The 15,234-nt window shown below is 40.5% G+C and overlaps 1 protein-coding gene and 1 pseudogene across 1 annotated transcript; both read left to right on the top strand.

Annotated features, from left to right (window-relative positions):
- The first annotated feature begins 414 nt into the window (after nucleotides 1-414).
- CDKN1B (cyclin dependent kinase inhibitor 1B) lies at nucleotides 415-1,520 on the top strand. Its single transcript, XM_007955009.2, has 2 exons — nucleotides 415-889; nucleotides 1,399-1,520. The coding sequence occupies exons 1-2, from the start codon at nucleotides 415-417 to the stop codon at nucleotides 1,518-1,520; spliced, it is 597 nt and encodes a 198-aa protein (XP_007953200.1).
- Nucleotides 1,521-2,345: 825 nt separating this feature from the next.
- Nucleotides 2,346-15,234, top strand: part of LOC122151492 — a 24,256-nt pseudogene continuing 11,367 nt past the window's right edge.

The following is a 15,234-nucleotide window of genomic DNA, read 5'->3' as shown; positions in this document are numbered from 1 at the left end:
TTCTCCCCTATCCCTCTCCCCACTTTGTCTTCACTCCGCTACTGTGACGCCGGCAAGGTTTGGAGAACGGCTGGGTTCCCGGGAGCCGCGGGCTAGCACCAGCCTGGACTTGGACTGGGTTTTCCACCCCCTCCTCCTTTCTCCCCTCCCCTCCCCGCCCTCCAGCTCGCCGGTACACTTGATCTGCGGAGACTTTCCGCTGCCTCTCCGGGGCTTCCCCTTACTCCCTCCCCCAGATCCACTGCGCTCCTGAAGCTCGGGCAGTTACTTGTTGGTGTTTGTTTCTCTTGGCTCCGACGGCAATCGCAGAGCTTATAAAAGGGGGCTGGGCTGGGTTGGGTCGGGGCGTTTTGTTTTGTTCGGTTTTGTTTTTTGAGAGAGCGAGACAGGCGGTAGTAAAGACTCGGGAGGAAGATGTCAAACGTGCGTGTGTCTAACGGGAGCCCGAGCCTGGAGCGGATGGACGCCAGACAGGCGGAGTACCCTAAACCCTCCGCCTGTAGAAACCTCTTCGGCCCGGTGAACCACGAAGAGTTAACTAGAGACTTGGAGAAGCACTGCAGAGACATGGAAGAGGCCAGCCAGCGCAAGTGGAATTTTGATTTTCAGAATCACAAGCCCCTGGAGGGGAAATACGAGTGGCAGGAGATGGAAAAGGGCAGCTTGCCCGAATTTTACTACAGACCCCCGCGGCCACCCAAAGGCGCCTGGAAAGTGCCTGCGCAGGAGAGCCAGGATGTCAGCGGGAACCGCCAGGCGCTGCCTTTAATTGGGTCTCAGGCTAACTCAGAGGACACACATTTGGTAGACCAAAAGACTGATACATCAGACAGCCAGACGGGGTTATCGGAGCAGTGCACTGGGATAAGGAAGCGACCTGCAACAGATGGTAATGACCTTTTGAAAAACCTGTATGCCTATCTGGGAGCACGGCTTTGCTTGCTTCACGGTCTTAACCTTACCTTTTGTTTTCAGCGTATTCTGATTTAGCTTTTGGGAGCGAACTTTATTAATCCTAGGTTTTGTACGCTACCTGCTGACGGCTTGTGTATTTATGATTTTTAAACCGGAAGCCAGAGGTGCTAATATCTGCTATTTTCCCTAACTTGAAACATCGCAGTTTCCCCTCGCTAGCCTGCCATAGTTATGTGACAACGTTGAGATGCTCATCATCGGCCTGCCTCCGGGCTATGGAGAGAGAGATTAGGGGCGTAGAATACACTTTCTGTTATGTGAAAACAATCTGATGTTGTACACTTAAAGGGCATTGGTGATGATGGATCTAGGATTGTGGGTGGAGGTGTGGGTTTTTCATCCCCTGACTATAGAGCCAACTTCTGTGAGCCATTGTTTTTTCTAATAAAGATTTTTTTTCTTCCAATTTTTCCTTGTCCTTAGATTCCTCTACTCAAAACAAAAGAGCCAACAGAACAGAAGAAAATGTTTCAGAAGGTTCCCCGAACGCTGGTTCAGTGGAGCAGACACCCAAGAAGCCTGGCCTCAGAAGACGTCAAACGTAAACCGCTTGGTGGGTTGCTTATTAAGAGCAAACAACTTACACCCAAACTGGGCTGCAGGAACCCGTGGGCCTGAAAACCCCAAGATACCTGATCTTACTTGGTTGCGGGCAGATTAGGAGATTGTGGGTGTTTGTTTTGTTTATATTTTGTGAGGTCAAAAAAGTAGGAATGGGGAAGGCTGGAAGTCACTGTGAAGATACTGTGATTCTTCAAAATTTGTACTTTTTGAGATCGTTTTCCCTTGTACACTACACAGCTGGAGCAGGTACCCTAGGCAAGGACTCCTTACCAAGGGCCCCATCAGTGGGAAGGTCATTTCCTTGTGAGTCCCACCAAAACTGCCAGGAACAATAGGTTTCTTTCCCCATCTGAACAAGACCTGGGGTGAGCCTCATTACCATTTCATGAGGTTTCATTTTCCAGAGGTTCAAGTTGAGTCTGTTACAGATTTTGAGACCATACATAGAAAAATGGCCAATAAATGTTTAAATTTCAAATTGGAGGGCAAAGTTAGGTACAAATAGCTCATGTTTGTGTGACCAAGTGGTTGGAAATGTGAGTAGGTGGTATATTGTATTCTTTTATGTTTGTCATTGACTCTCACTTTCCTATTTCTGATAAATTTGGGGGAGAGAAGGAACCTCCATGCTTTTAAAAAATCCAAAGTGAAAGCTCAAAAATACTAAGATTCCTTTGGAATTTCTGATAATTCCAAAGTTGCAAAGCTGAAGTTAAATTAACTGTCAGAGTAAGCAATCCAGGAACACGTCAGCGTGTGTATACAAATTATGCTATAATAGGACAATTTAGGTATTTGTAGGGGAAATGGATAGATCGGGACTGGCCGAGGGTAAGTCTGCCAGGCACAAGAGAAGTGGAGATTATTCCATTTAATAGATTCTAATCAGTGTGAATAGCTAATTTGAATAGCCCCCAAGTTACATGGATTGGCTACTTGTAATAATCAAATTACATATATTCTAATAGTTTACAAGCCTCTTAAAAACAAGGACTGTGACCTCTTTTTTTTTTTTCCTTCTAAAAACATAATCAGAGCCTAGCATATAAAAGATCATAATAGAGTTGATATTAATTTTTTAAATCATTGTTTATAAAAATTTTAAAATAAAGAAGAGCAATTAAAATGGGGTTCAGGTTTGTTGTGTTTTTAAATCATTATATTGTCAAATATATGACTTCTCCAAATATGTGTATGTATATATATGTTTTTTTAGAGCTTATACGAAACAGTGCCATAAAACCTCTATATTATAGCTCTAAAGGAAGTTGAAAAATGGAATGAAAATTTTTCCTTAAGCAACCTTAACACCTACAACTCTTCTTGGGCTGTGACTTGTGTCCTAGCTCATTAGATGAGCCACAGTGAATTAGAATTACTGAATTTTGATCTGACCACATTGTGACATGCACAGATAGTCATTTGTTAGTAAATATTGCCAGCTTAAAGATTGCCAGTTTGAAGAATACTAGAAATACCAGTACGGGTCTATTCAAAAAAATTTACGTGTATATTCTGCCTATGAATAAGAAATTTGAACATTTTGCTCTCAGTTTTTAAAAAATATATTAATTGAATTTTCATTTGGAGGGCCTTTATATATTTTTTCATATTTTGAAAATTTTGTTACTTGTGTTACAGCTTCTTAATTTTCTGATATATTTTCCTTCTCATTATCTTTTACCCAGATTCTCTAGATCAGCATTTCTCAACCTCAGCACTGTTGACATTTTGTGCTGGGTAATTCTTTGTTGTGGGGGCTGCCCTGTGCATTGTGGAATGTTTGGCAACATCCCTGGCCTCTACCCACTGGATGCCAGTAGCATCTCCCCTCCCCCCCAAGTTGTGACAACCAAAATTATCTCCAGACATTGCCAAATGTCCCCTGGGGGCAAAATTGCCCACTGTTAAGAACCACTGCTCTAGACAAAAGTACACAGCTCAGAGGAGAGTGAAAATCCAGTTAAAAGAATGTTGGGTGTAGATGAATGTAATCACCAACTTCTAGTATATAGTTTTTTTTTCCCTATTTCTCAGTAATTTCTAACTAAGATAGTGACAAAATAATTTCTATAACTTTATTTATAATGTTACTGTAGTGTTTTCCTCTAATTATTTCTTCTTGTTTCTTTTTGCAGAATTAAGGGTATGTTTCCTTGTTTATCAGATACATCACTGCTTGATGAAGCAAGGAAGATATAAATGAAAAATTTAAAATACATATCGCTGACTCCATGGAATGGACATCCTGTTTAAGCACTGAAAAGCAACAACACAATAACACTAAAATTTTAGGCACTCTTAAATGATCTGCCTCTAAAAGCATTGGATGTAGCATTGTGCAATTAGGTTTTTCCTTATTTGCTTCATTGTACTACCTGTGTATATAGTTTTTACCTTTTATGTAGCACATAAACTTTGGGGAAGGGAGGGTAGGGTGGGGGTAAGGAATTGGCATGGAGGGTATGAAGAGCTTGCTTCAATTTATAGCAAGAAAAAAAATAATTTGACTTGCATGAAGAGAAGCAATTTTGGGGAAGGGTTGGAATTACCTTCTTTAAAGATGTAATGCCCCTTTCAGTGAAAACTGGTACTTCATTTTTAAAATCATCGAAATTTGAACACTGGCTACAAATATTTGCTATTTATTTTTACACAAAAGTTATTCTTATTTGGGAGCTCTGATGATTCCGTTATGTAGCAGTAAATGCTTTTTAAAGCATCAACAAACAAACAAAACTGCCACTTAGTGTCCTCCGGCCCCCTTAGAATTGGAATTTACCAGTTATTCAGCAGTTAGGTAATCACTTTAGATAATTCTGGACAAAAATCTGGGATGTAGGGAAAATGTTCTGAATGATCAGAATTGACCATCTACATTTTTTTAATTTGTTAAAAATTTTTCTTACTCTCCTTTTCACTTTGTGCTATGTGGACAGTCAAAATAATCCTAAATCTCTGGATATTTTTATAGATCTCTAAGTAACTTCATGTAAAAAATAATGAAATAATTTTTAATTTTAAGCTTCTCATTCTATTTGTTAATTTTCCTAAAGAAAAGTGGTGTTTTGACAGGAAAGTGTGTGTAGAGAAAGCACACTGGTGGAATAAGTGAAATGGATACTACATCTTTAAACAGTATTTCTACATTGCCTGTGTATGTGTATGAAACAAACCATTTGAAGTGTACCTGTGTACATAACTCTGTAAAGACACTGAAAAATTATACTAACTTATTTATGTTAAAAAGAGATTTTTTTAAATCTAGACAATATACAAGCCAAAGTGGCATGTTTTGTGCATTTGTAAATGCTGTATTGGGTAGAATAGTTTTTTTTTTTTTTCTTTCCCTTTCTCTCCTGTTAAATAATATGGCTATGCTTAAAAGATTGCATACTGAGCCAAGTATAATTTTTTGTAATGTGTGAAAAAGATGCCAATTATTGTTACACATCAAGCAATCAATAAAGAAAACTTCCATAGCTATTGATTGAGTTGAACTATAATTTGCTTTAATTGTTTGACCTAGTATTCTAGTTGTATTTACACAGATATAATGTGAATTAGCAGGTATCTCAATAATTTAGGTCTACAACTCATGATATTTTTATGGGTCCGAATGTAGTCATTGTTTTCTACTTAGCTCTGTATGATAGACAAAGCTTTAGAATTGAAAAGAGTAGAAAAGCCACATTTTCATATAAATACCAGGGTCTCTATGGGATTAATTCAAATATTTGTTTCCTAGAACCAAAAATCCTTACATAAGTGTAGTCTAATCACACATTTGCAGGATTGAAAATGAAAGTAACATGGTAACTTCTCTAAAATGTGTATTTACACATAGGGTGTTGTGAGGAATTGAAGCAGTTGTTCAGACCATCTAATCTATATTTTGTTCAAAATATTCAGATATTTGGGTCTTTATTAGTGTGATTCCAAGCTAATTTAGATAGAATAGGTATTCTTCAAATTAAACTGGTTGTCCTATACAGATTCTTCAATTTCTAAGTATCCTACTATAACTTATATATCCCAAAACCGGTTAATCTAAATAGCAATTTTGACTGTTGGGGGTTCCTATGTCCACATAGTGCAGAGAGACATATTTTACTTAAATAAAAAATTTTAAACGAGTCATTTAGAAGATTTGCTAAAAAACGATTCCTGTAATTCTACGTTTTCTTCAAAAATCTAATAAAGGTGTAAAAGTAAATTATTCTGGGAGTCTGCAAATGAGTGAAATGTAAAAATCTGACTTTGAGTTAAATTGTTTTCTCAAGTACTTGCATATAGATTATTGCACGCTAAAAGGGGCTCTAAAAAGGACAGTTTGTGCATATTTGACCCGAATATGTATATATATTTTAAGTGGAGATTGCTTTTCTTTGGCTGCTGGGAAAGGAAAAGTAGGTCCTTTGGTGGCTGATTCACATCTTTCAAGTAGTTATTATTTTAATTAAAGATTAAAGGTGTTTTTGTGATTCTCTTCTAAGTACACATACAAGGTGTTTGTCAGGAACAGACTGAAAAAGCAAGAAAAACATGCGGAGGAAGGAGTGGAGGGTTAGGTAAAAATTGTAATACAATTAAAAGTTTCTCTCAGCTAAAAATGGTACTTTTAAAAAATGTCTCTAAAGAGGAAACATACCCTCTTAATTGTTGTCTGTACCCCCTTTTCCCTTCCTAAAGAGGCCTGTTTAATGTGAATTTTTAGAGCTTGCGTTTTAGGAGTACAGGGCCAGGAAGAAGTGGATGCTCGCCGCGTCAGGCACGTTTACTGGAATGTAGCCCCCAAGTCACCGTGTCCTCTGTCCTTTACACGTCTGTCAAGCCTCCAAATGCGTTCCCGCGTTTCAGAGCGTCCTCCCCTCGGACCAGGACTGCGGGACTTAATGGGGTACGGCTGCCGGCGCCAGTCACCCCTTGCCCCGCGACCCGGGCCACTGCGCCGTCATCTCCCCAGACCGCCCTGTACTCCCGCGCCCGCCCGCCGCGGCAGTTGCGGGGTCAACCTGGCAGACGCCTAGGGACGAAAAGGCCATTAAGTCTCGCTCCTCATCTGCAATTTGCAGCTCCCGCACTGCCCGTAGGGCGGCCGCGCCTCGGCCTGCGCTGTTGGGCTGGGCGATTTCTCAGAAACTTTCCTCCCTCATCATCTCTCCTCTGGGTGCAAGAAAGTAGGGAACCCCCTACCCTTACTCCTCTCTACAAACAAACCCGCAACATCCGTACCCTGCCTCCTCCAGAGTGGTGGGGGGATTAGAGGGAAGGGGAGAACCTTTCAGAATCCGTGGACCCTCCAGGGCGGTTGCCCGCTCCCACCCAACCCTGGGCTCCAATGATCCGCAGCCCCGCGCATTTCGAAAGCCTTCTCGGCTTGCCGGCGGCCGAGGACGGCCGCAGCGTCGCGCGGAAGAGGCTGAGCGCACCCGCCGGCGGGGGTCGTTTCCCCCCTTAAACACACTTAGCAAAAGTTCCCTCATTGCACCTTCGGCTGCCCTATGCGGGGCACTGGGGTTGGGAAGGACTGGGGAATTGAGGGTCCAGGGGCGTGATTGGGGTGGGGGGACCGTAGAGTGCAACCCGAGGGGAGAAGGGCGAGTGACCTCTTAGGCCCACTGCGCGTCCACCGCCCCAAACGAATTGAGCGACCTTCCACAGAGGCCGGAGAATGCTGTCTTCGCCATTTCATCTTCATCACCGTTAGCACAGACACTTGCGTTTCTTAAACTCTTTGGATTTAAAAAGGTGCTTAAAAAGCTCGTCTAGGATCTCCGATCTGTTTTTCAGAGTATTAATTAATTTGCCATCTCTTTCACCTGAGCCACACCCTACTCCCGCCAACCTCCTCGGTCTTGGGCAAAAATAAAAATCCTGTAGGTGAGCCCGGGGAAGAAAAGGGGACAAGGGTATGCTTGAAAACCTTAGGGGTACCTCCCAGATTTCGGCTTGCGTGGCGTTAGGGTGAGGTGGGGTCGCAGAACCGAAAGTGTCTAGTATTATACGTGAAGTCAAGTCTTTGTGCTGCCATCCGTGTACTCAGCTTGTCACTCGTGGGGACACACACGGAATAGACCAGAATCACAAAGTCAAAAAAATAGGGGGAAAAAAGAAAATCAACTTGATGGGCGCGAAACCTCGACGCGCCTCAAAAGGAACATTAAGAAAAAGCCGGGAGCAGGGCGCGCAGCCTGGACGCGGGGCTGGGGGATTGCATCATTGCCGCTCCCCCTCCAGAAAATGGGCTCCGGACTGCGGCGACCATCATGGCGCTCGGGTCCGGCCGCGCTTCCCGCGCACTTTCCCCGAGCGCTCTGGCCGCGGGCACCCAGCCTCGAACCAGCATTTTGCAAACATTTTCCCTCACTCTCAGGCGCCGGTTCTTTTCCTCCCCTCCTTGCTGTTGTGTGAGCATGTGAGTGTGTTAGTGGGATTATCTGTGTGAATGTGTAAGTGTGAGTGTGCGCGCGCGTGTGGGCGTGCGCGCGCGTGAAGGAGAGAACTTGGAGATTATTTTTTTCCTCTTTTTTTTTTTCCCCTCCCGTGCTGGTGGTTGTAAACTTGATTGGCATTGGCTGCGCTCACTGACCCCTGCGCCGAGTCCACTGCAGATTTAAGGTGGATCCGCTAGGCAGCAGCTTCAGGCGGAGTCTCGAGCTATAGCTGGTTTTGGAGGAAAAAAAAAAAAAAAGAAGCCTAAAACCTAGCGCCCGCCGCGTTTTACGAATCCCCCGCGGTACCAGCCCCCGCGCCCGCCCCGCTGCCCCCCTACAGCCCAGCCTGCCGCGCCCTTCCTCCGCCCCCTCCCCCTTCTCCCTCATTGGTCAGGGCTGGCAGTTTGAATTTTTTTTTTTTTTTTAATGGTTGTTTTCTTGTAAAAAATACAGTACCCCAGATCGCGTGACGAAACCAACCTCGCGTCTCGAGGTGGGATGTTTCAGCTGGTTTTCTCGAGAGAGGGGGAAGGGGGAGAGGAGGATGGACTGTGCTTCTGTTCCAAAATCTGCCTCTCTGCAGGCTGGCTGGGGAGTGTAGGGCTGCGATAAATAGAAGCTTGGCGGGGACTGAGATGTAGTATAAAACGTTAATGGATGGCCCGGGCGCGCTGTTTCGCCGGCTGCTGGCCAGAGAGACTAGGAAGGAGTGAGCAGGAGTCCTGGCAAGGAATGCACCTTCACCTTCCCCTGCCTTGGAAAGGTAGAATTGGGGCGGGCGGGAGGGTCAAGGTAGCCCGAGAAAGAGCAGCTTCTCTTCCATCCCAAGGGGAAAAAAAAAGAAACAGAAGACATGGAAATGTAGCAAAAATGTATTATTTCAAGCGCCACCCATTCAGAATCCATCATAATTCAGGCAGTCGGTGTCATTTTTAGTAAATTAAAAAAAGATAGCTTCCTGTCTTTGATTTCCAGAGTGATTTATTTCTTGTTTTATCCACGGTTACGTTTTTCCAGGGTGTTTTTTAATAAGGAAAATGTTCAAACAAAATCGTAGTATGAAAATAGAACATTTTAAGAGCCTTTGGTTTTGGGGCCTGGAAATTAAATCTATTGATAAAATACTTAAAGATTTAGGATAATGTTAATTTTAATACAGGTCTCATGGAAATAATATCTTTTATTAGTTAGAACCCAGTTTTATTTTACTGTGAAAAATTTTAAAAGTTTATAATTAAAATTATTCTCCAAATCACCATCTCCAGATTAGTGAAGTTAGCATATATACATATCTTTTTACTGTTAGTCTTGTCCCAGTGTAGCAGACGATTTTCCCAAATGTCTAGTCCCAGTCTTCAGTCTGGGCAGTTCCTAACTCAACCTCCCAGTCCAGTGGTGACATTTTTTATAGTTCTTAGCTCCCCCAGTCTTTCTTAGCCTAACAAGCCCCTTAGTGACCTTATCCAACTAAACCTCATAAACCAACCTTTTTGTACCTTTAGCATGATTGTCCTCATTTAATCTCTCATCACAAAGACCCACTAGTCACTCCTGACCTCCAGCAAACCCACCTGACCAGGGTGGATGCTGTAAGGAGACAGATGTGCCCTAATATAAAGTGGAATTTTTTGAGTTAAGATTGCCCTCAAATGGATTGACACCTAACCTAAAAGGTTATGCTAATGAGGTGACTCTTGGATAAGGGCTGACCAGGCAAGAAAGACTCCCTGTGTGATATCAACTTTGAAACATCAAACTCAGTATTGACTGACCTCAGGGGAGAGGGGCTGGAGTTTGACTTATACAATGGGACTCCTGGTGACTGCTCTGGACATTGAAGCTCCCTGGGCTTCCTGGCTGTGAAAACCATCCTGCTTGTGGGAAGTAGTATATTCCTTTTTGGAACATGGAAACTGCATTGGAAATGTTCCCAGACCTCACCCAATGTGTCTCTTTATTTGTATCCTTTTTGTGCTGTAATAAAACTGTAATCATGAGTATAGATAGAGCTTTCCATGAGTTCTGTGAGTTATTCTAGTGAAATATCGAACCCCAGGGAGCAGTAGAAGCCAGCAGGTCAGTAGTGAAGCCACCAAGCTTATGACTGGTATCCTTAGGGGCAGAAGGAACCCCTAAATTTGTAGCCGGCAGGTCAAAAGTGAGGGGACCTTGGGGACTCCCAAGCTTGTGGCTGTCACCTGAAGTACTGGGCAGGTTTAGTGGTCTGTAGGACTGTGGCCTTAACTTGAGATATGACCTTGCTCCAGGTGGTTAGGGTTAGAGGAAGAAGTGCTTGTTGCTTGTTGGTGTCAGAATAGAAGTGGAACAGAATTGATAATAAATTGATGTGGATTGATCCTTACAGTTTGGTGTCAGAAAGAGGGAATTTGATAGCTTCACAGGTTACATAAAATATAAAATTAATATAATCAGTTTCTTTTCACTTTTTTATTGTCATTACTAGACAATTTTAATTTACAGGTGTGGCTCGCATTGTATTTCTATTAGATGTTGCTGTTCTAGACCAACACCTATGGTAAGTGGAAGTGGGGGTATCCAGCCAGAGAGAAGGCCCATCTTTGAGAGTAGTGACCGATAGTACTGAGGAGTGGGTGGCAATCTCCAGCTTCCATCCTAAATTCTCAAATTAAAATGAGACCCATACTCAGCCTCTGGAACCTTTTAAAGAAGAAGCCTGCCAGCACCTAACACCTATGGTTAATCTTTAACACATAGTATTGAGTTCAAACTCAGATTATTGGAGTACAGATACATCTGATTAAATCAGACTTAACCACCATAGCTTTCCATATAATGTAAATAGACTCAGAAGTCCACTTTATTAGAAATGACTCTTAAAAAAAAAAAAAAAAAAAAAACCCCACATATTTAGACCCCAAATAAGGCTTCCACAGGTGCTCTTCATTATTATTCTTCAGGGAACATGAAGTCGGTGGGGAGATGGAACAGTGTTCTTATTCTAAGAATGTGGTACTAGCAGAAGACTTGAACAAATAAAAAGGTGTACCATAGTGCCTAAGGCATTTGACTGCTAACCAGAAGGCTGGTGGTTCAAACCTACCTCCTTGGAAGGAAGGTTGGGCAATCTACTTCCGAAGAGATACTGCCTCGGAATCCCAAGGAGTGGTCGCTATGAGTCGAGTCCACTCCACGGCACATAACAACAACAGCTACCATATTCTTGGATAGGAATATCCAACATGATAAAGATGGTAATCCTCTTAATTAAACTACATTTAGTACAATCTCAATTTTAAAAAAATGCCAACAGGAATTATATTTGGAACTAGACAAACTGATTTTAGATCCACATGGGAAAATTATGAAAAAAAATAGAAGAGTAAAGGGATGTATTGGAGTTGTTGGAAGGGAAGCAGAACTAGTCCTACCAGAAATGAAAACATTCTAAGTTTGCAGTAATTATATGACCCTGAATGCATAAACTAACAGAACAATGGGATAAAATAGGATGTTCAGAAGTTATCAATACAGTTATATAATAATGGTGACATTTCAAATTGGAGGGGAGAAGATAATTATACATTAGATGGTAGTGGGACCTTTAGGATCTATCTAGAAAAAAAAAAAAAAAAGGGATCTTTTATCTCACACTTAACACCAAATAAATTTCTGGAGGATTATAGAGTTAAGTATAAAAATATGAAATCATAAACATACTAGAAAAAACCATCAGAGATTTTAAAAAATACAATCTCAGAATGGGGAAGACATTTCTAGGTATAAATAAAACCTAGAATCAATAAAATGTAATAATGATAAATTTGATGACAAAAATATACTGCATGGAGGGTGGACAGATTGAATGATCAGTTATAAATTCATACACACACACACAGACACACACACATACTGCATGGTAAAACTACCATAAGCAAAGTGAAAACACAAAACACAAATGACAAACTAGGAAAAATGTTTGCAACATATAATTGCAAATCAAAGGGCTCTGTCCCTAATATATGAAGAGTTTCTACAGATTAGAGAAAAACAACCTGAATAAAAAAATAACCAAAGGATATGAACATCATTTGCAGAAAAGGGAATACAAATGGTTCTGAAAATACGAAAACATACCCAAGTGTAATTTCAGACTTTGGGGATATAAACTATGCAGAATATATATGTTTGGGTAAATGACACATAATTAGCATCACTCAGACATAAAAGGGGTCATTGTTTTTTCTTGATAGTTTAACCTTTGTTTCCATCCTTTTTATCAAAGGAGCTCAGCTGGTATATTAGATAAGGTATTTGGCTGCTAACCAGAAGGTCAGTGGTTCAAACCCACCAGGTGCTCCATAGAAGGAGAATAGGGCAATCAGCTTTGAGAAACCTTTTTTTCCTATCCAAAGCTGAGTGATTTTCTTTTCCAGCCTCATTGGTGACCAGAGAAGCAAGGAGTTTGCATGTGTGGAAGCCATGACCTGACCACCTTTCAGGTTTAGTAGAAAATCCTTTTCGTCCAAATCATCTATTTTTCACCTGGTGGCATTTATCACCTTATTTTGCTTATAGAAATCCCCTGACTCAGCCTCTTACAGTCAGTAAAACTACATTTCAACATATCCTCATCTGTTCATGTTAATGCCTGTATTTGGGCCAATAATCCAGGTTTCTCTAAAATCATTACCTTATTCTGGCCTTCAAGCTCTGTATTCTCTTTTAAAGGCTTCAAGCAGAATTTATTATATGATTAATGTGAAATGCCAAATCAATACAGAGACTATATTATGCAATAAATGGTGTTAAGTTATTTAATTAACCATTTGGGGATAAATGTTAAAACCCTCCCTCACATTTCATGCACATGCGTGCGCGCACACACCCCCCCACACACAATTGCAGCTGGATTATGGGTATAAATGTAAAATTAAAAGAAAATATAGGAGGTTTGTTTTGGCCCTTTTTTAAGGGTCTTGGAGTAGAAGGGCTTTTCCTAGTGTGAAACCAAGGCTAGTATCCATACAGGTAAAGTTTGACAGGTTTGACTAAATAAAAAGAGTTAAAACATAAAACACGAAAAAACAAACCTCCAAATCTTTGTACTGTAAAAGACACTATTAAAAGAGTTAAAAGACAAATGATACACGGGGAAAAATATTTCTAAAATATTTGTTAGCCAAAGGATTAATACAGTTTGAGAAAGAACTCTTACAAATCAATAAGAAAAAAAGATGATACCCCAATAGAAGCTTGAAAAATTATAAAGAAGAAAGTACAAATGACTAGCAAATATAAGAAAATAATTGTCCTTGTTTGAAGGACAAATATTGTATGTCCGCTGTTGTAAAGTCAAGGAATGGTTTATATATGGAAGGAAATTTTCTTTGTTGGTTACCAGGGGTAGGAGGGGAGGATAGGAAAAAAAAAAAAAAGAAAAGCTGTTCAGCCTCTAAATTAATACATACAAAGCAAATCTGTCAATTTGGCAAAAGATGTTATCATCCAATGGTTGGTGGAAAAGGAGAACGAGAGATACTCTTAAACATAAAATACTATGGATATTTATATTTTTAATTGTATATACTATGTGTTTAAAATGTATATACTCTTTGACCTCGCAGTTTCTCTGGTACAAATTTATTTTTGGGAAATAATCAATTATTTTGATTAATGATATATTATTCAGAGTGTTCATTGCAGTGTTATATATTAGATTTTAAAAAGAAACAAAAACAAAAATGACCAAAAACCCCTTAAATAAAGAATTAGAGGATTGATTAATTTGACTGAATCAATTATAATATATCCAACATTGATACAGATTACAGTCATTAAAATGGCCACGGTAGCTTTATATGTATTAAAGTAAAAAAAGCAGACATGATCCCATTTTAGTTTTTTTTAAAAATCTGCATGTGTATATGCATAGACCTGGTCTGGAAGATTATATTCCACATTAATAGTTCTCATTTCTGAGGATGAGATTTTAAAAGAGAATTTTACTTTATGCATTTCTGTATTGATTAAAATTTTTACAATGAATTTTAACCAAAAAACCTCAACTACATAAAGATATTTCAAATTTGAAAAATAATTATCATTGCAGTTTCTTGAATGAAGAATCAGAGTTTTTCTTCTTGTCTCACGCACAGGCTCTCTTCTCAGACTTTAGCAGAGAATAAGGCCTTTCTTTAATTTATATCCCCTCAGTTTTTCTCTTTATTCAGCTTCAGATATTGTTAAATCCCATGTGAATTATGAGGAGTGTGTGTATGTTTGTGCATATGGTTTTCCTTCTAAGGCACATAAACGAGGTATAAATATCATCCCTGTTAACTCCAGGATATCTTAACAAACCATGGAAAATTGAGACTACTCCATCTTTTTGCCACATGAGATCCCACTGGTAACATTATTCCAAACCTCACATTCCTTAATCTTTGGCACTTGGCACACTCTAGGATTCCGCCTGGGAATTCAACAGATGAGAACTGTTCAACTCCCTCCCTTAGTTTAGTTACTTAGAACATAGTGCTAAGGAAATCGTTTTAAATTTCAAGTTAGCAGACCGATCTCTAGCTGTCACTCACCATGCAACTGGCTAGGGTCAAATCTTAGAATCTCAGAGTATTTGGTGTGAGAGATCACTGCACCCAGTCTTTTCATTTTACAAATGAGAAAATTCTAATTCCTAATTTCCTGTAAAGTGAGGAGTTTAAATGAGATGATTTATAGGTTCCTTTTGGCTTAAAATTCTATGATTTCTTTTTCCTAGTCAAGATCACACATTCCATCCCTGTGGATCAGGTTATTTTCCAGGAATGTTAGATTCCTGATTTTTGGCCATAAACCACATATTCACAGGAGTCAAAGGAAGATAATAGTACAAGAGTAGAGGCTGAACAGTGAATTTTACTAGAAGAAAGCACGTGAATGTATAAGCTAATGGTTGCTTATTGGTGCTGAACATTACTTCATTGTTGCCTGCATTCTGCTGCAATCTCTACTAAGGGCCAAGTTCGGTGTGCTGAATAAGGCAACTAGGAACTCTGCTTTCATGGAGCTACAGTGTGTTGGAGGAGAGACAAAGAATCACGTCTGTAATTATTAAATAGAATTTAGGTGAGTGCTCTGAAGGGTAAGTGTTTATGGTCCAGCAGTTTGAGCCCCAAGCAAAGATATCCACCTGAGGGAGGGTTTTAGTTTCCTAGGACTGCCCTGGTAGCATAGTGGCTAAGACACTTGCCTGCTAACTAGACGGCTGGCGGTTCAA

Source organism: Orycteropus afer, unplaced genomic scaffold (assembly GCF_000298275.1).
Source record: "Orycteropus afer afer isolate SDZICR_OR568_19922 unplaced genomic scaffold, OryAfe1.0 scaffold00488, whole genome shotgun sequence".
Classification (NCBI taxonomy): domain Eukaryota; kingdom Metazoa; phylum Chordata; class Mammalia; order Tubulidentata; family Orycteropodidae; genus Orycteropus; species Orycteropus afer.
Note: the sequence above shows the minus strand (reverse complement) of the source record. Positions and strands in the feature narration are given on the sequence as shown.

What these genes read in the sequence shown, in the direction of transcription:
- CDKN1B (XM_007955009.2), top strand. Translation starts at nt 415, where the DNA reads ATGTCAAACGTGCGTGTGTCTAACGGGAGCCCGAGCCTGGAGCGGATG. An exon ending in GAAGCGACCTGCAACAGATG is followed by an intron (nt 890 to 1,398) that starts GTAATGACCTTT and finishes CCTTGTCCTTAG; the next exon opens with ATTCCTCTACTCAAAACAAA.